Genomic DNA, 20195 nt, shown 5'->3' with positions numbered 1-20195 from the left:
TAAATTAGATTTTTTCATTAACAATATTATTTTACATATATACACAATATATACACAAACAAAACCAAACAGCCTTCATTGGAAGAATAATCTGAAATCCTACAACATTTCCTTAAAATTTATTCACACCAAGAATGCTGTAAAACTGACTTCATTTATTGAAAAGGTTTTTCTGGAAGATGCTTGTTCTGGCTGTGTACATTAGATATAATACGGAGTTGCCCTGTAATGTGTGTGCGTGCTTGTGTGTGTGTGCGTGCTTTTGTGTGCGCGCGTGCTTGTGTGTGCGCGTGCGTGTGTGTGCGCGTGCGTGTGTACGTGTGCGTGTGTGTGCGCGTGCGTGTGTACGTGCTGTTCGTGTGTGTGTGTACATGCTTGTGTGTGCGCGTGCTTGCTTGTGTGTTTTTCCTGGTATCGTGTATGCTTTATTGTGATTTTGTTTGTCTGTAGTTGCTGATATGTGCAAAGGGGTGTTATTATACCTAATGTGTTTGAATAATGTTTGAATGTTATATAAATGATAAATGTTAAAAAAAGGAAGTTTTTCCGTTTCCGCCTCCAGGAACGTAACGTTCGATCATCTCGCGGGAAGTGAGCAGAGAGGTCAACGTGGCTTTCGGGATGAAATGCAAATAAGGAAAAGAATCTGCTCATTTTTACAGATATATCACAAATTAATGACTGTTATCGAAAGTCATGCATGATCAGCCAAACATACCAAGTAAGCATACATTTCGAGAGACAGTGGCAGCTTTTCAGAAACCTTTAATTATTGCTTGCTTGTCAACAACTGCGTCGGAGGCTCAGCTGCCGTGAAGGAAAAGGTGCGTCCATTGGTTGTCGTTCAGCAGCTTGTCCGCGACCATGGCGGAGAGCGTTTCCTCTGGTGAATTCTCGAGCTCTCTGACGAGCTCCACGGGTCTACCTCCGCCGAGGACTCGAATCTTCAAAATCATCGTCATCGGGGACTCGGGGGTTGGGAAGACGTGCCTGACCTACCGCTTCTGCGCCGGAAAGTTCCCGGAGAAAACCGAGGCCACGATCGGGGTGGACTTCAGGGAGAGGCTGGTGGATATTGACGGCGAGAAGCTTAAGGTGGGCATTGTACCTATTCATCATGCGTAACCTGACGAGAAATAGATACCTGAATTAATCAAAGGAGTGCTCCACAGTAGAACTCTGGGACCGCTCAACTGTTATCTGCCCAAAAGCGCGACGTACAGTACAATACTTTTAAGATGATTGCACGCCTACCATTCGCAGAGGTTTAAAAAGAATAAGAAAGAAACTTATTTTGACACAATTGGCCTAAAGCTTACAATTTTTTAAATGAAGGGAGTGCCGTAATTTTCGGACTGTAAGTCGCAGTTTTTGTCATAGTTTGGGTGGGGGGGGGGGGCGACTTATACTCAGGAGCGACTTATATGTGATTTTTTTTCAAAAATTTTCAAAATGCAAAAATCCGCAATGCAGTGAAACCGCGATGTAGCAAGGGATTACTGTCATTTGAACTGCAAGTGACGTCACCCGTGCCACGCGACGGTTGTTTACATAAAAGGCAAAGAATTTGATCACGGGATGACGAAGATGACGAAGGGCCCCACGTACTACCGGCATCATTAGCGGCTTTGTTTGTAAGTGACACGGAGGGCGAAGAGTTTGAAGAATTTAATGATTTGGAGTGACACAGAAGGTTTGAAAAACTATTATGGCTTTTACGCACACCCGGTCCTTCTCGACGGGAGCTCTCTTTCACCTCCGTAGATGGAAGTCGGGGGCCGGCGCTCGGCCGGGTGGCTGTCCGGGGACGGTGGATGGGACTCGGACATGGCTTTTACGCACGCACGGTCCTATTTATGGAGCTCTCTTCCATCTCTGTGGCTGGAAGTTCAGTAGTTGTTGGCTCATTGAACTCTTGTTTTGTTAAATAAAGAGCCGTTTACCAAACCCACGTCTTTCCTGGTACTTTGTTAACGCTACAATATCGTTATATACTAGATCTCTGCAGCGCATGCGCTGCGTTGTTGACATAAAGAATGAGGAATTTGATCGATGGATTTAATGATTTGGAATGACAGATGGTTTGATAATATTGTTATGTAAACCCACATCTTTCCTGGTACTTTGTTAACGCTACAATATAGTTATATACTAGATCTCTGCAGCGCACGCGCGGCGTTGTTGACATAAAGAACGAGGAATTTGATCGATGGATTTAATGATTTGGAGTGACACAGATGGTTTGATAATATTGTTGTAATATGATAGTTATTTGAAATATACTTTATATATCGTTATATGGGTCTGTGGAATAATTAGAAATGCAACTTAGAACGGGTCCGACGTCAGCCTATGCGGCGCATACGCGGCATTGTTTACATAAAACACGATCGATGGATTTAATGAATTGGAGTGACACAGATGGTTTGATAAACGTGTTATTTATGTAATACTTACTTGAATAACTCAGAATGTTACGTCAGGCCCGTTCTCAGCTCCTCGTTTGTGTATATGTCACGTTAGCATACCGTATTCTTTAGCCTGTTGTTGCTGGTTCATGTCTGTTTTTGGTGTTGGATTTTGACAAATAAATTTGCCCCAAAAGTGCGACTTATACTCCGGTGCGACTTATATATGGGGTTTTTTTCACTTTATTGTGCATTTTATGGCTGGTGCGACTTTCTCTCTGGAGCGAATTATAGTCTGAAAATTACGGTAATACAGGCAAAAAAATCTATCAAAATTAAAATATTCCAGTAAAGTGACCTGAAAAATCTACTCAGGTACAGTAAAAAAGTATTTGTGTTTAATTGCTTGGGGACAAAGCGGTACAGAAAACGAATGGATGCTTTCCACCACTGTACGATGTTTTTCAATTATTTTATTTAAATTAAATTGCAACGCTCGCTTGCAATATGTACTGTAGACTCAAATGATCACAGTGAGTTCATTGTGATTAACACTACAGTTATGTTTTTCCTTTTCTTTGGATTTTTTGGCAATATTCGTTCCAAATGGCACCACTTCAATGGACAGATCCAGCTGTGGGACACAGCAGGCCAGGAGCGCTTCAGGAAGTCTATGGTGCAACACTACTACCGCAATGTGCATGCTGTAGTCTTTGTCTATGATGTTACCAACGCTGCCAGCTTCCGCAGCCTCCCGGCCTGGATCGAGGAGTGTAAGCAGCACGCGCTAGGCACAGAAGTGCCAAGGATCCTCGTTGGAAACAAGTGCGACCTCCAAGACTCCGTCCAAGTCGGAACAGATGTGGCGCAGCAGTTCGCTGACTCCCACTCTATGCCTTTGTTTGAGACCTCTGCTAAGAACCCAAACAGCCAGGGCGGCACGAGCTCTGGCAATAGTGACCACGTTGAGGCTATTTTCATGACGGTGGCTCACAAACTCAAGTCTCAGAAGCCTCTGGTGTTGAGCCAGCTTCCTGTGGGATCAGGAGGCAGCATCAACTTCAGCAGCAGCAGGGAGGATGGCACCGATGGGTCGCGGGGCTGGGCCTGCAGCAGCTGCTGATTCGTGGAGGTACCTGACCAATGGTTTATACACAAACAGTTGTACATGCTTGTGCTTATATTCGTCAATGACTGTCAAGTATTGGCTGGGTCGCAGGCAGATTACCGTGTTGAGAGATGAGAAAATGAGATGGTGCACCTGTATGATCATAAAACACTTAATCTTTGGTGTGTGCTCTTTGCAAACAATAATTACTGTCGCTTCAATACAGAATTTGAAATTCACCTGGATTTGTTGCAACAATGTTTGAAATGTGAAATCTAAGCATGATAAAGTGTCAGCCGCATTTACTCAGTCCCTATCCCCTGCGCGAAGCGGGGATGCACTGTATAGGATTTCTGCATGTATGTGTCCATCTGATGTAGTATATGTATAGGGGTACAACCAACAATTTTAGTAAATGATCAATCAATGAATCAGATTTTTTCAAAATTAACATCCTTTTGTTTAAAAACAAACAAACATGACATTTCAAATTGACTGCAGTGAATGCACAATGAAACAAACATTCAGTCACCGGTTTGGAGACAAATCAGTAAAAAATGTTCCAGATTGTTTTCCAAAGTATAATCAAGTTTTATTTTGATTCCACTCAAAAATAACACTAGGGAGAACAATTTTTGTTGCGTTTGGTCTTACAGCTGTTTTCAACTCATGTAAAACGGAAGAGAGCTTGTCTTTTCTTTATTACGTCAAGTTTTTGAGCTATAGGATCCCTGTTTTCTATTGAATAAGTGTGTTTGTATATGTATAAACCATTAAGATGTAAACGATAAAAAATAATTTAAAAAATCAGCATAAAACATGCAATGCCCATGGTGACAGGGCTAAGAGAAAAGTCAGCGGTCATCCTCTTAATTTCTACTTTGCTCCCTTTCTGTTTGCAGGTATTGACCCATTACGAGCTGCACCTCTCTATTATTGTGACCGCACAAACAAGTTGCCACATAGCTGAAGATGAGCCATAATAATAATATCCTGGCAAGTCTTACCTCAGCTAATCTGTGGAATTTTTTTTTTTTTATGTTGTGGGGGAAATGGCTGACTCTGATTTTGGAATCATCTTGCCGATTTTAGTTTTAATCTGCATAAAATTCTAACCCAACATTTTTTTTTAATTATTATTGTTCCCCAGTGTAATCAATCAGCCATCTTGAGGACACACTACAGAAAACCAGAAAATATTTATTGTTGATAAGATGACATTTTGTACAATTTGAAATTTAAAAAAAGGAGCTTAATGATGAATGAATTGATTTATTGAGAATAATAATCGATCATTCGTTGATTACTAATTGTTGCACCTCTATACATGTACTTGATTGTTATATAAATCTCAACATGGCAAAGGTAATTGAAATGTGAAGTCTAATGGCTTGCATTGTAGTCAATATGTAGTAGTCAAGGCGCCATATCTACAGTATATATATATTGTCATTCAACAAGGAATTCTGCAAAGTAGAGAGTATTATAATACAGGTAACAAAGGGTAGCTATGGACAACCTCCAGTATTTAGTTTTTTTCTTAGGATGCTGTTTGGAAAACGGTACCATTGTATTCCTGTTGTCACACATAACTCGTAACTATTCATTCAGTTAATGAATAGACTGCTGTGTGTGAGACAGTTCTAAAAAGGTGCCAAACAGTGTATGTTAATGACCAGTGACTTGAGTGACTGTGTGAATGAGGTGCTTCCACCTAAGGCTGCTATCCAGGTCTGGCTCTAACGTTATGCGCTAGTCATTTAGCTTCATACAGTCCTCATATTGTCCATTTAAAATCCATCCATTTAGTATTTTTCATTTTTTTCCACGGGGGTCACGGACGTGCTGGAGCCTCTCCCAGCAGTCAATGGGCAGTAGGCGGGTTATGGTGCCAGCCAATCACAGGGCACACAGAGACAAACAACCACACCTAAGGACAATTTGGAATGCTCAATCGGCCGACCAAGCGTGTTTTTGGGATGTGGGAGGAAACCAGAGTGCTCGGAGAAACTGGAGAAAACCCACGCGGGCACGGGGAGAACATGCAAACTCCACACAGGGAGGGCCAGAGGTGGAATCGGACCTGTATTCTCCAAAATGTGAGGCGGGCGTGCTAACCAGTGCTCCACCGACCTGCTCCATTTAAAATACTAATAAATGTATTTATGACAAACAAGATTGGGGTCCATGACCAAACTGCATTCGACAAAAGTCGCGTAGGATCGAAGTGTGTAAACTCGAGATTTAGGTGCTTTGATTGGTTTTGTTGTGTAATCTTACAATAAACATTCTTAACATGTATTTAGTGCCATCTCCAAATAGCAGGTAAACAAAATGAAACTACCTTTATTGCAGAATTTATGAATTAAATGGTTTAGAAATTAAAAACAACTCACATTGTCTACCGCCAGTGAAATACAGTACTCTCATTCACTTACATTCACATATCAGTTCATATATATTATGTAAGCAACTTATGTACAGTAATTTTCAGAAAAAGGATTCTACTGGAGTGCTTAGTGCTTGCTATCTGCTCTCTCAAGAAATCAAATGAAATGAATTGGCACAATCTTTTAAAATAGTTTCACATCTTAAAGTCGAGTATGATCGTATGACGAAGATTTGTCTTAGGTCAGTCTACTGTATGGAGGCAACTTGGAGGAAACTTCCTCTTCTGTGGTGCCAGAGTCTGTAGTCTGAGCTGGAGAGTTGAAGAGCCTGTCGTCTCCTCCAGCTTCAAGCAGAAAGACAACGTCAGACTCTCCCAGCTGACAGTACAAGGGTTGTAAATGGTCAAATCTCAATGACTTGAAGATTTACCTTGCCAGGTACACACTAACTCAGTATCCCCAGGGTCACACTGTGGAACCAATGTTGCCTACAATACACACAATATAAATGAGGGAGTTGGTTTGTTTCCACGTGTTGTGTTTATATTATTTCATGTTCAATTTGTTAAAGTGCATACAATTAAAAGGGCTATAACGCAAAATATGTATGTGTGGAAAGGTAGGGGATCTTGAAAAAATCTACAAATATTGGACAACCACTCATTTAAAGGTTACACATAAAAGCAATGGAACAAGCCAGTGTCTAGTATTTATTGTGGTCTTCATAAAGCAACAGGATTACAGATTAGAATTTAGGTGAGCCAATCAACCATCTTCAAATTTTAGGATGGTTCTTGTTCATCAAAAAGTCCAGAATGATCCATGGTTGTCATCTGTGATCCTCATCAGGCAATCATACGTCAGTAAAAATAAATGTGTTAACCACATACTCTTACCAGTATGTTCATCTTGCCTATGTTGTCAAGATGGTTGAACAGTTAAGAATGCAGTTATGCTTACACAAAAATATTTGTGTACAAATGACTAGTTGTGTACTTGATTCTAAGGTTCTACTGACCATGGCATAGCTTTTGTTAATCTGATGGTAAATGTAACCACTAATGCCGACAATATTTGTTCCCACCAGTCCGGTCTGTGCGTCGTAGCACCCACACCGGGGTAGACTACAGCAACCCACGTAGGCAATGAGAGACGATAGGAGCAGACTGAGGATGCAGCACAGCAGTGTGGTGGCGTTGGCGCCCTTCACCATCCGATGGAGCACGAATGTCTGTGTGGAAAAAAACAAAGGGCAAGTATGCTTGTTGCACTCATGTGTGATAACAATAACAGATGGAAATAGGGGTCGTTTTGTGGATGTGATTACCACTTTGGGACTGTCATGATGGTGGAAGACCTCCTTATCTTCCTCTCCATAAGTGAGTGTTAGACAAGAATAGCCAAATACAAAGAAAGAAGCCACACAAGAGAGGCATCCCACTGCCACCAGCACACTCACCTGAAGAAAGCACAGTCAAGAAATCATGTGCACGACTTTCCATTCATGTTTCAACCATAGGCTTGTGCCGCAATACTAAAAAAATATCACCTATAAACATTTACTTTCGTCTATTCGGAAATTGATCAATACACAGAACCCGTGTACAGGAATACATACCAGTATTGGGTTTTTCCTTTGAGATGCAAACAAAGCCAAAACACCAGGACAAGCCATGATCTGAAAAGAATGTCATGTCCATGAAGTCGATACATACTGGAAACTAGGGCAGGACTAAATTTAGCATCCCTGAAATGATCCCGGTCCTATTTGAAGGAAAGGATTATTTTGCAACCATCCTAAGGTTTAAATCTGACTAAATAACCGTGGCATGGTGAGTCCCTCACAGGTCAGTTCTTGCACCTCTTTAGTTCACCCTGTATCTGTTAACCAGGGTCAAATTCTTCAGAACGTCAGAATTCATCCACACTTTTATAACTAGTAGACACCATTAATGTAATGGTCTTCTGACTGGGCTCCCACAGAAGAGCATCAAACAGGTCCAACTCATTAAGAACACTGCAACTGAGGTTTGGATCAGAAGAAAGAAATGAGAACATATTCTCCGTCCTAAAGACGATCCCAGTTGAAGAATGGTGGGTACTCTGAGCTGCCGTTTGGTGCATAGACACAAACAACAGTCAGGACCCGTCCCCCTACCCGAAGGCGGAGGGAGGCTACCCTCTCGTTCACCAGGGTGAACCCCAATGTGCAGGCGCCCAGCCAGCGGGCAATAAGTATGCCCACACCTGCTCGACGCCTCTCACCGTGGGCAACTCCAGAGTGGAAGAGAGTCCAGCCCCTCTCGAGAGGGCTTGTACCGGGGTCCAAACTACGTATGGAGGAAAGTTCGACTATGTCTAGTCGGAACTTTTCTGCCTCACGCACCAGTTCTTGCTCCTTTCCAGCCAGAGAGGTGACATTCCATGTCCTTAGAGCCAGCCTCTGCAGCTGGGGATTGGACCGCAAAGGTCCCCGCCTTTGGCCGCCGCCCAGCTCACTTTGCACCAGACCCCTTTGGCCCCTTCCACAGGTGGTGAGCCCATGGGAAGGGGGACCCACGTTTTCTGTTCGGGCTATGCCCGGCCAGGCCCCGCCGGGGGAGGCGGCGGACATTGAGTCCAAGTGGACCGTGTTCCGCGCCTCCATTGTTGAGGCAGCCGACCGGAGCTGTGGCCGTAAGGTCGTTGCTGCCTGTCGTGGCGGCAATTCCCGAACCCGCTGGTGGACACCGGCAGTAAGGGATGCCGTCAAGCTGAAGAAGGAGTCCTATCGGGCCGTTTTGGCCTACAGGACTCCGGAGGCAGCTGCCGGCCAAGCGGAACGCGGCTTCGGCGGTTGCTGAGGCAAAAACCCGGGCGTGGGAGGAGTTTGGCGAGGCCATGGACAATGACTTCCGGATGGCTTCGAAGAAATTCTGGTCCACTATCCGGCGTCTCAGGAGGGGGAAGCAGTGCACAGTCAACACTGTTTACAGTGGAGATGGCGTGCTGCTGACCTTGACTCGGGAAGTCATGAGTTGGTAGGGAGAATACTTCGAAGACCTCCTCAATTCCACCAACACGCCTTCCATTGTGGAAGCAGGGCCTGGAGACTCTCAAGCGGCTGAAATGAGTTTCCTCCTCTTAAGAGATAAGGTGAGAAGCTCGGTCATCTTGGAGAAACTCAGAGTAGAGCCGCTTCTCCACCACGTTGAGAGGAGCCAGATGAGGTGGCTCGGGCATCTCATCAGGATGCCTCCTGGATGCCTCCCTGGGAAGGTGTTCCGGGCATGTCCCACGGGTTGGAGACCCCGGGGACGACCCAGGACGCGCTGAAGAGACTATGTCTCTCAGCTGGCCTGGGAACGCCTTGGGATCCCCCGGGATGAGCTGGATGAAGTGGCTGGGGAGAGGGAAGTCTGGGAGTCCATCCTAAAGCTGCTGCCCCCGCGACCCGACCCCGGATAAGCGGAAGAAGATGGATGGAAGGACGTACAGGCGCAGATAAATAAAAGGAAAATAATGCAAGTTATTTATTCTTTCTGGCGGCTCGGTGGCGCACTGGGTAGCACGTCTGCCTCACAGTTAGGAGGGTGCGGGTTCGATTTCACCTTCGGCCCTCCCTGTGTGGAGTTTGCATGTTCTCCCCGAGCCCGCGTGGGTTTTCTCCGGGCACTCCGGTTTCCTCCCACATCCCAAAAATATGCTTGGTAGGCCGATTGAAGACTAAAATTGTCCCTAGGTGTGAGTGCGAGTGCGGATGGTTGTTCGTCTCTGTGTGCCCTGCGATTGGCTGGCAACCGGTTCAGGGTGTCCCCCGCCTACTGCCCAATGACGGCTGGGATAGGCTCCAGCACGCCCGCGACCCCCGTGGGGACAAAGCGGTTCAGAAAATGGATTGATGGATTTATTCTTTCTTGTACATATCAAATGATACACGGACCGGTCCGAGGCCCAAAGGTTGAGGACCTCTGTTATAGAGTATGACTAAACCTGCCTTGCCCATGACTTGCCCTAGAGAGGAAATTATTTTTTAAATCAATCTTCTGTTAAATTGAAGGATGAAAGTAACCTTTTGAAAACTTCACCCTTCAGTTTAAATAGCCATTAATAAAATCAAAGTCAACATGGTGGCCAATAGATTGGCACGTCCGCCGAACAATTCCAAAGTTGTGGGTCTAAATCAGGGATCAGGCCTTCCCATATGCCGTTTGTAGGTTCTCACCTCGTGTGGGTTTCTCCCATGTTGCCAAATCATAGGTTCAAGACCCTAAATTGTCTGTAGCCAACTTGGATCACGACCAATTCAGGGTGTGTCCCACCTTTTGCCAAAAGTCACCTGGGATAAACTTATGGAGCCCATTGTGCTGTTAAATGTTGCAATTTTGCTATACTTTGGCGCTTTAAATGATTTTTTTCATTATTTCTGATGGTAATGTAGAAATAGCTCTCTGGATGTTCTGAACTCCTGCTGTGAATGTAGGTCAATGTGAATGAAGCCAAGTTTCAATTCTTGTTTCTAACAGAAACATAGTAAAGACAAGTCAACGATGCGGTGTCTCACCATTCCTCCCCATACTGGGGTCCTGGTTGTGCTCAGCGGGGTATCCTTGCGGAAAATAGCATCCATAAAGCCACAGATCACGCAGATAGCCGCACACGCCACTTGGAGGACACCGAGGACGAGTACGCGCTTTTGGTTAAAAGTGAAGTACCTGAATCGGTCCATCTCCAGACGTCAACCTGCTCGATGGTCGAGCAAAGGACGGACGCCAAGGCTGACCCAAGCAAAAACTTTGCTTAGCATTCACGCTTCGGGCTGTCAGTAGAGAAACACAAATCGAGTCTTGGAGAAAACCAACATTGTTATCTTCAAGTGGCGTCAGAGCGGCAGCGGACTGGCTGTTAAGTTGCCTTGAGTCTGAAGTGTAGAAAGTTTAATCATTAACCTGCACCCATGCATGAAGCGACAGGTACAGACGAAGTTTTGCCCTGATTTTACACTGGCAGGAATTTATACATACTCCCGTCACACATTAGGAGCCTCATCTTCAGAACTAATTATGCCAATAAATAAAGTACGACAAATTATGCCACTAAACACGTATATAACTATATGGTATGAGAGTAACGAAGGGCTTCTTATCTACAGTTTTCACTATTATAGTACTGCAATGATCCACATTTACAACCTATATTTTAACATTTGGTCCATTTAATAATTTTATATCATTCAGTCAATGAATTTCCAACGATTAAATAACAGTACTGTTTCTGTAATCAATCGGATTTCAAATCCGCCTTCTCGGGGCCAGCATAATTTTGGTCTTTTGATCGCCTGGTCAGAGAAGAAATTGCAACTTGGCCAAGCAAATGAAGCATTGTGCACACCTAAATACCATTTAGAGCCAGCCTCTGCAGTAATGCTCTTATTGACCAGCATTACTGGTCAGTATTGTTTTCATGTTATTAGGTATTGATGGGGGGTTTTCTATACCTAGGGTGTCATAGTGGTACTATGAAGTGCAAAGTATACCCAGTATAGCCCAGATACCAAATGGCAGTTCACCAAATAGATAAATCAGAATGCATATGTACACTGATTGTACTGTATTTAGTCAAATTTGATAGCAGATAAATTTGTATTCTAACTGTGACTATTTTGTATTATACAAATACAAACAGCTCATTGAATGAAGACCATGTGTATTGTGTGTACAAGGCTGTAAGAATATGACTCCACAATCACCTACTTCCAGAAATTATATATTTAGATTGTAAATTGTTAGCCAAGGGAGCAAAATGACACAGTGTTTCAATACCCTAAATGTAAACATTAAAAATACTTTTGATTGCACACTTAATAATCTTGCCCCAATCTCAGAGGGCCACACCGCAAAACAGTTTGCCTAGCGTGTTCAGCATAGTAACCTTTCGTACTGTATTTATGGTACGATATGTGGCTACAGGGAAGACAAAGTGAATCCCAAGCAGCAGGGTGTTATTGTACTGTTCACAAGTTTAATGTGTAGCCTCAAGAGGCTGTGGGAAGTGCCTGTCCATGTTGGAACACATACAGCTCTTGCTTGTACCAGTCAGGGGCCTCTGGGCCATTCTTCCCAGTCGCCTCATGATCGTACCCATAGGCAACAGTCAGCTCTTCATCCTTCTGCACAGCTCTTATTGTTCGGACGCATTTGATCGACCCAAAACGGGGATGAACATACCTAGGGGGTGGGGACAAAACACTTTCAAATATTTCAATATATATATTAAATATTATATACTTACACATCATATTTGCAGTTGGGGGTAAAGGAGTGATTTGCCTTGTGACCAAGAGAGGCACAATAGCGCTCTGTCTGGTCAAATGGCCGAGGAACGTCAATCACAGTGTCCTCGTCCAATGAGATTGTGTTGCCGTTCAACGTCCAGTCTCTGTTGTCCACCTGAGGATTAGTGGAAAACATGTTCAATAAGAATCCACACAGCAAGCAAAAGCATACAGATTCCACACCTCTGAGTGTGTGATTCGTATTCCATTATAAAAGGCCATTACGGTGTCTCTTTCAGCATCTGTCTTGGCAAACAGACCTTGTCCAGCTCCTTTGATCAAGGAGTCTGCCACAAACACCCTAAACACACAAAAAACGTAAATATGGATAAGTCCTGCAACTTTGCGTTCAAGCGTTTTATATATATATATATATATATATATATATATATATATATATATATATATATATATATATATATATATATATATATATATATATATATGTATGAAGCTATCCTTCAGTACCTTTGGCTCTCGTAAGGATCTGGCAGCATAGCATGGGTAGCAATACGAGTGGATGTAGATTTGTCATATGTATATACAGCCCCTTGAAAAAGCAGAACCACATTTGAAATTGTATTGTGCTTTACAGACATTAGGATGACACAGTGGGGTGGCGGTGTGGCCATATTCCACATTTCTGGACGGTGGTTTTTGGTTATTTACTGATTTCTCAAAAATAAATTAAAAAAAATTGAAAATACAACTTATAATCGTTTACCTGATTAAAAAAAAAAAAACACCGTAATTTTCGGACTATAAGTCGCTTCGGAGTATAAGTGGCACCAGCCATAAAACGCACAATAAAGTGAAAAAAAACATATATAAATCACACCGGAGTATAAGTTGCACTTTTGGGGCAAATGTATTTGTCAAAATCCAACACCAAGAACAGACATGAACCAGCAACAACAGGCTAAACGATACGGTATGCTAACGTGACATATACACAAACGAGGAGCTGAGAACGGGCCTGACGTAACATTCAGTTATTCAAGTATTACATAAATAATACGTTTATCAAACCATCTGTGTCACTCCAATTCATTAAATCCATCGATCGTCCTTTATGTAAACAATGCCGCGTATGCGCCGCATATGCTGACATCGGACCCGTTGTAAGTTGCATTTCTAATTATTCCACAGACCCATATAACGATATATGACTCTAAAACTAAAATATAAATATATATATATATATATATATATATATATATATATATATATATATATATATATATATATATATATATATACGATATATAAAGTATATATATATATATAGTCTTATTTCAAATAAATATCATATTACAACAATATTATCAAACCATCTGTGTCACTCCAAATCATTAAACCCATCGATCAAATTCCTCGTCCTTTATGTCAACAAGGCCGCGTGCACGCGCCGCACAGATCTAGTATATAACTGTATTGTAGCGTTAACAAAGTACCGGGAAAGACGTGGGTTTATATAACAGCAATATTATCAAACCATCTGTGTCACTCCAAATCATTAAATCCATCGATCAAATTCCTCATCCTTTATGTCAACAACGCCGCGCGCGCGCCGCACAGATGTGGTATATAACTGTATTGTAGAGTTAACAAAGTACCGGGAAAGACATGAGTTTCTATAACAACAATATTATCAAACCATCTGTGTCACTCCAAATCATTAAATCCATCGATCAAATTCCTCGTCCTTTATGTCAACAACGCCGCGCACAGATCTAGTACATAACTATATTGTAGTGTTAAAGTACCAGGAAAGACATGGGTTTGGTAAATGGCTTTTTATTTAACAAAACAAGAGTTCAACGAGCCAACAACTACTGAACTGTAACGATAAAAACATATACAAGTTGCTACACAAAATAAAATACATCAAATAACTATAACATAAACCTTTTTCAAACCTTGTGTCACTCCAAATCATTAAATCCTTCAAACGTGGGGCCCTCCGTCATCTTCGTCATCCCGTGATCGAATAAAGTGAATCCTTTGTCCTTTATGTAAAGAACCGCCGCGCGGCGCTGGTGACATCACTTGCAGTTCAAATGACAGTAATCCCTTGCTACATCGCGGTTTGTTTATTGCGGTTTCACTACATCGCGGATTTTTTAATTTTGAAAATTTGTGAAAAAATTCACATAAAAATCGCTCCTGAGTATAAGTCGCCCCCCCACCCAAACTATGAAAAAAACGCGACTTATAGTCCGAAAATTAAGGTACATAAATTGTGATCGTTAGTGGAAAAAGGACCATCCCGGCTGAATCCCTATAATTTCACAAGTTGGAATACGTTTCCCTGTAAAATACAGTGAATTACAGTGCAAAATGAAATACATTGCTTACCACTACTCGGTGTAACCTCAAAAGATGGTCTTCCATTCTCAGTGAGGATCAGGGTGGCGAGCTGAGCCTGGATGAGTTCACCATCCACAAAACTTCCATGAAGAGCTGTGCGGCCATCGGGGTAGACGTACGCTAACGAATCACCAGTCAACTCTCCATCCTCGTTCACTTCCCCAAACACACAGCCTCCATCCTGGATGCAATGCGGTGCATACAAACATACAAAATGAAACATATACATATATATATGTGTGTATATATATATATATATATATATATATATATATATATATATATATATATATATATATATATATATATATATATATATACATACATACAGATATATATATATATCAATTATGGACTTCCGCATGCGCATACACACAATAAAACCATAAATTTATGAATAAACAAGTTTCCTCATTTTTGTGAACATCTTAGCTTTTTCACTCACACATGCCCAAGTCAATACCCTGTTGCATTAAGGGAAAAAAGCTACATTGGTAGCATTTAGCTATAACCACGTACGTTCAAATGTAGTATTTGTGAGTACGTTTTAACGTACTTGCCCGTCAAAAATGTTTTACTTCACATTGGCAGCTCCATGCTTCTGTAGAATTATAGGCGGTAAGTCAGAGATGACTCACAGTGTGGTACGCCCAGCATTCCCCACAGCGGATGTTGTCTTTGTACTGGCCCTTAAACACCGGGCGACCCTCTATGTCAAACTCCTGAGCCGGCCCGTTGAGTTCACCATCCACATACGTGCCCTGCATGACACCTCCGTCTTCATACGAATATACGGCCTGTCCCTGAAGAACATCATCCACGTAGAAGCCCTCCAAGGTGCTGAGCAGATGAGGCAGAAAAATAGCAGAGCTCTCTCGATTAAATAACCTGAACACAATTATTACATATTGAATCAATTTGATCCAGTGCTTCATTAAAGTGGCTTGGGACTGGGACCTTTACCAATTCTTTATTTCATCAAGTGATTTGTCTCTTTACTACTAGGGGAGATTAAAGAATGAGAGCTAAACTATATGCTGCTATTATGATGAGTGAAAGAGAGATGTCTATTGGTTCATATGATTGACGACTCAAGGCTACTCAACTAAGCGTGCTGATACTTTGGAAGAATATAACTCAAGTCAAAGTAATTTAAGTAGTCTACAACTACTCAATTACTGACTCACTGTGCATAACACATACAAGACAGTGGCCAACTTTGAGTTGTGAAAAATACAGAGATTTATTTTTTTCATTTGTGCTTCGACTCCAGGTTTTTTTGCCTTATATTTACCACATGAAGGAAAATTGATTCAAAGCCGTTTCTTCGATATTGCAATAAATTACTCTGTTTACCATGAAGGACAATGGATAAATGAACAGTTTTATGTGATGAAACGAGTGGCTGATTAGGCGATAAATTGAGGTTACACTGCAATGCATTTACTATAGTACTAAGTTTTGTACAATGTGTGTTGCCCATTCGCAACCATTGCAGCCTGGAAGGGGGATTGTCCCATACGTGGTCCCTTCTCAAGGTTTCTCAGTTTCCCCCAGTTGGTGTTTTTGGAATTTTGCAATACCCTCCACAGATTTAAGATCAGGGGATGTTGTTAATATTTGTCTACTGTGGGCATGCAAGCCCTTTGAGATGTTTCTGTGATTAAAGGCTATAGAAATAAAATTGACTTGACTTTAACTGAGTAAATTTAGCCTGCTACTACTCACCTGTAATTTAATAACTCTGTTACGTTACAAAGGAAAACTGAATTCTAAATGTGACTTCACCACTTTTCCCCTTTGAATAGTATATGGAGGCTGTTATTTCAGTGTTCCTTGTACAAACCTGAGTTGCTGTGAGAGAATACCACTTTGAGAACTTAAAAATGTCAAGTCAAAGTAATGAAACTCAACAATATCTTCGAATGAAAATACCTTCCATCGAAGAAAAAGAATTTGCCCTTCCCATTTTTCTCTCCGTGTATAAAGTGTCCTTCAAAGCGATCACTGGATGAGTAGGTCACTGTGCACTGTCCATGAGGTTGTTCATCTTCATCTAGTGGACCTAAACAGTATTGAACTTGGTGAATAATTATAAAATATAAAATTTGTAAGACTAAAGTTATGAAGCATAATTTGAGGACAGCACATTCTTAAACACATCCCCTGCCATTCAATGTTTTCAATATTAATATTTTTTTTAGACAATAAACTAATGTTGTGATGTACTTACCTCATAGAATGTACAAACTTAGGTTTGAGACGTATCACAATGGAGCGGTGCTCCCAATTTTATTGTATACTTGCTCTTCAATGACAATAAAGGTACTCTACTCTACTCTACTCTACTCTACTCTACTCTACTCTACTCTACTCTACTCTACTAAGCGTGCTGATACCCCTGCAAGAACAACAGGGAGGGGGGGGGGGGGGGGGTTGACGGATACATAAAATAAAATAATTTATGATTATTTTAAAATATCAAATTCTAAATGCAGAAGGGGATTAGGTGGGGCTACCGCTACACAGATATGTGACTGGGCTACATACCCGTTAGCCCCGGTGTATCGCTATCCCTTCCCAGCGTGACCACAAACCCTGGCCGAACATTTTGACCCGAACATGTGACAATCATCTCAGATTCCGCATGCTCATGTTGCGGTTTGAGTTTTAGAGTCAGACTGTTTAACGATTGTACATAATCTGTCGAATGTGCAGTTCGGGTTCACAATACGACCGACACCTTTAACAATTAAATCTCAGACATATTGATGTCATTGGGACCGATCGGAACAAAACATGCATTCCTGCACCACTGCCGTATAATACACGTATGCATTTTCCCTTTACTAGGTCACCGGAAGCTGCTGCGTAAGGGTGGGGGAAGCCAGACCGCTCTCGTGCGCCTGCCAGACGGCTTCCCTTGTTAAATGGAGTCCCCGGTGCGTCAAGTTGCCGTGGGGGCCCACTAGCGAGCCGCCGTGCAGACATTCGAGAGAGATTTGCCACCAAGATCTCAGATATCCTTTAAATGCAGAGCATCTCTATTGTCTTACCTTCCACGGCCTCCTCTACGTTCTCATCTTCGCTGTCCATACTGCTGAGTGATGACGGTCAGAAATGAACACAGCTGCCACAGCTACAGTGTCCGCCACGCGTGGGGCTTCACCAGGACATGGCAATTGCCGTCTGACACCTATGGCCACTTTTCACACTGAAGCATCGAATTACGATTAGATTGAATGCGTGTTTATTACGAGTTATCTGATGGACAACAAACAGAAAAAAATGCACCAGTATATACCCAAAATCTATTTGGGAACACGTCTTTTTTCTGAAATAGTCCTGAATTAGTCCTGAAATACGGCAAGTTAGCTTACATAATTATACTGGCATATCGATATCATTTATATAACTATGATGATTATTTTTGCTCTTAGGATTGTTATTTTTAAATCCTTTAGTTTACAATGTTGACTTAATAGCGTCACCTTGTCCCGAATCAGTCCGATGAGAGTGGTGTCGTCTGCATACTTCAGGAGCTTCACAGAAGAGTCACCTGAGGAGAAATCGTTGGTGTAGAGAGAGAAGAGCAGTGGGGAGAGGACGCACCCCTGAGAGGCGCCAGTATTGGTGGTCCGGGTGTCAGATGTGATGCTCCTCAGCCTCACACGCTGTCTCCTGTTGGTCAGGAAGCTGGTGATCCACTGACAGGTGGAGGCAGGCACCGCGAGCTGGATGATCTTCTGTTGGAGGATGTCAGGAGCGATGGTGTTGAACGCCGAGCTGAAATCCACAAACGGGATCCTGGTGTACGTTCCTGGGGTGTCCAGGTGGTGCAGGATGTAGTGCAGTCCCATGTTGACCGCATCATTCACCAACCTGTTTGCCCAGTAGGCAAACAAGAGGGGGTCAAGCAAGGGGCCCGTGACATCCTTCAGGTGGTTCAGCACTAACCTCTCGAAAGATTTCATGACCACAGATGTTAGAGCGACAGGTCTATAGTCATTCAATCCTGTGATGGCGGGCTTCTTGGCCACTGGAGCGATGGTGGAGCTCTTCAAGCACGAGGGCACCTCACACAGCTCCAGGGAGCAGTTGAAGATCCGTGCAAAGGTGGATGCCAGCTGCTCAGCACAGACTTTCAAGCAGGAAGGAGACACGCCGTCTTGGCCCGGTGCCTTCCTGACCTTTTGTCTCCGGAACATCTGGCACACCTCCTCCTCGCGTATCTGGAGTGAGGGCCCGGCTTCTGCAAGAGAGAGAGTACATGACAGCGGTGACGGAGGTGTGGACAGAGCGGTTGTGAGGGGAGGGGAGTATGTAGATTGTGCTGCAGGAGGTCCTGTTGTGTGGGAGGACCGATCAAACCTGCAGTAGAACCTGTTTAGCTTGTTAGCAAGCCTTGGGCTCTCCACAGGACGGGGGGTTCGTTTCTTGAAGCCCGTGATGCTCTGCAGACCTTTCCACACTGTTGAGGGATCAGGATTGGCAGAGAGGTGTCTCTCCAGGCTCCCCCCGTAATACCTCCTGGCTTTCCTGACCTCTCGGTTCACTGTGTTTCTGGTCTGCTTGAACAGGTCCCGGTCACCGCTCCTGTAGGCCTCCTCCTTGACTTTGCGCAGCCTCCTGAGGTTCGGTGTAAACCAAGGTTTGTCATTGTTGTACGTGCAGAAGGTCTTAGTCTGCACACACAGATCCTCACGAAAACTGATGTATAATGTGACAGTGTCAGTGAGTTCATGCAGGTCTGAAGTTGCAGCTTCAAAAACTCATGACAATCAGCACACAATTCATATGAAAGCATGAAAACAGAAGATCAGTACGAATCTGTTGACGTTGCTGCTTGATATGAAAGGGAAACGGGCAGAATTTCCAATATGCGGTTGCCCTTAGGATTTCTGTCACAATGGCTGCCGAAAGAACCATAAGAAACAAAAAAAAGTATCGTCTTCCTGAGGACTAACACAAGAACATTCTTCCGGAGATTCTCTTATACACTACCATTCACATTTTTTGGGTCACTTAGAAATGTCCTTATTTTTTAAATAAAATCACTATTGTTTTTCAATGAGGATAACATTAAACTAATCAGGAATACACTCTGTACATTGTTAATGTGGTAAATGAGTACCGTAATTCTCGTACTATAAGTCGTGGTTTTTGTCATAGTTTGGGTGGGGGGGCGACTTATACTCAGGAGCGACATATATGTAATTTATTTTCACAAATTTTCAAAATTCAAAAATCCGCAATGTAGTGAAACCGCGATAAACGAACCGCGATGTAGCAAGGGATTACTGTCATTTGAACTGCAAGTAACGTCACCCATGCCGCGCGACAGTTGTTTACATAAAGGGCAAAGGATTCGATCACGGGATGACGAAGATGACGAAGGCCACGTACTACCGGCATCATTAGCGGCTTTGTTTGTAAGTGACACGGAAGACGAAGAGTTTGAAGGATTTAATGATTTGGAGTGACACAGAAGGTTTGAAAAACTATTATGGCTTTTACGCACGCCCGGTCCTTCTCGAGGGGAGCTCTCTTTCACCTCCGTGGATGGAAGTCGGGGGCCGGCGCTCGGCCGGGTGGCTGTCCGGGGA

At 42.9% G+C, this 20195-nt stretch overlaps 3 protein-coding genes across 11 annotated transcripts; 1 reads left to right on the top strand and 2 right to left on the bottom strand.

Moving 5' to 3' along the window:
- Nucleotides 1-403: 403 nt before the first annotated feature.
- Nucleotides 404-12553, top strand: rab33ba (RAB33B, member RAS oncogene family a). Of its 4 annotated transcripts, none has more exons than XR_015065570.1 (4): nt 404-1095; nt 3037-3540; nt 6148-6344; nt 6994-12553. XR_015065570.1 is itself a non-coding variant. In XM_085906527.1 (3 exons), the coding sequence occupies exons 1-2, from the start codon at nt 865-867 to the stop codon at nt 3529-3531; spliced, it is 726 nt and encodes a 241-aa protein (XP_085762653.1). In that variant the 5' UTR covers nt 404-864; the 3' UTR covers nt 3532-3540; nt 6994-12553. The 4 variants fall into 4 exon arrangements, 2 of the variants coding, with proteins under 2 accessions (XP_085762653.1, XP_085762652.1); XR_015065569.1 differs by having other exon boundaries at nt 405-1095; nt 4419-6344; XM_085906527.1 differs by lacking the exon at nt 6148-6344.
- On the bottom strand, nt 4620-11738 carry LOC147061272 (uncharacterized). Of its 3 annotated transcripts, none has more exons than XM_085906525.1 (6): nt 10450-11738; nt 7525-7584; nt 7234-7365; nt 6991-7137; nt 6337-6394; nt 4620-6277 (listed from the first exon to the last, which is right to left on the bottom strand). In XM_085906525.1, the coding sequence occupies exons 1-6, from the start codon at nt 10612-10614 to the stop codon at nt 6144-6146; spliced, it is 696 nt and encodes a 231-aa protein (XP_085762651.1). In that variant the 5' UTR covers nt 10615-11738; the 3' UTR covers nt 4620-6143. The 3 variants fall into 3 exon arrangements, with proteins under 3 accessions (XP_085762651.1, XP_085762650.1, XP_085762648.1); XM_085906524.1 differs by having other exon boundaries at nt 4620-6250; XM_085906522.1 differs by having other exon boundaries at nt 4620-6250; nt 6991-7365.
- On the bottom strand, nt 11887-18880 carry setd7 (SET domain containing 7, histone lysine methyltransferase). Of its 4 annotated transcripts, XM_085906517.1 has the most exons (11): nt 18547-18878; nt 18261-18471; nt 18081-18148; nt 17646-17803; nt 16525-16654; nt 15228-15429; nt 14578-14770; nt 12688-12769; nt 12403-12520; nt 12177-12334; nt 11887-12112 (listed from the first exon to the last, which is right to left on the bottom strand). In XM_085906517.1, exons 4-11 carry the CDS (start codon nt 17683-17685, stop codon nt 11920-11922), a joined length of 1116 nt encoding a protein of 371 aa, XP_085762643.1. In that variant the 5' UTR covers nt 17686-17803; nt 18081-18148; nt 18261-18471; nt 18547-18878; the 3' UTR covers nt 11887-11919. The 4 variants fall into 4 exon arrangements, with proteins under 4 accessions (XP_085762643.1, XP_085762642.1, XP_085762641.1 ...); XM_085906516.1 differs by having other exon boundaries at nt 18081-18471; XM_085906515.1 differs by having other exon boundaries at nt 17646-18148.
- Nucleotides 18881-20195: the final 1315 nt, after the last annotated feature.

The sequence above is a fragment of the Syngnathus leptorhynchus genome, chromosome 2 (genome assembly GCF_054491065.1).
Source record: "Syngnathus leptorhynchus isolate UIUO chromosome 2, UIUO_Slep, whole genome shotgun sequence".
In the NCBI taxonomy this organism is placed as follows: Eukaryota; Metazoa; Chordata; class Actinopteri; order Syngnathiformes; family Syngnathidae; genus Syngnathus; species Syngnathus leptorhynchus.
The sequence above is the reverse complement of the archived record's forward strand: the minus strand, read 5'-3'. Positions and strand labels throughout refer to the sequence as shown.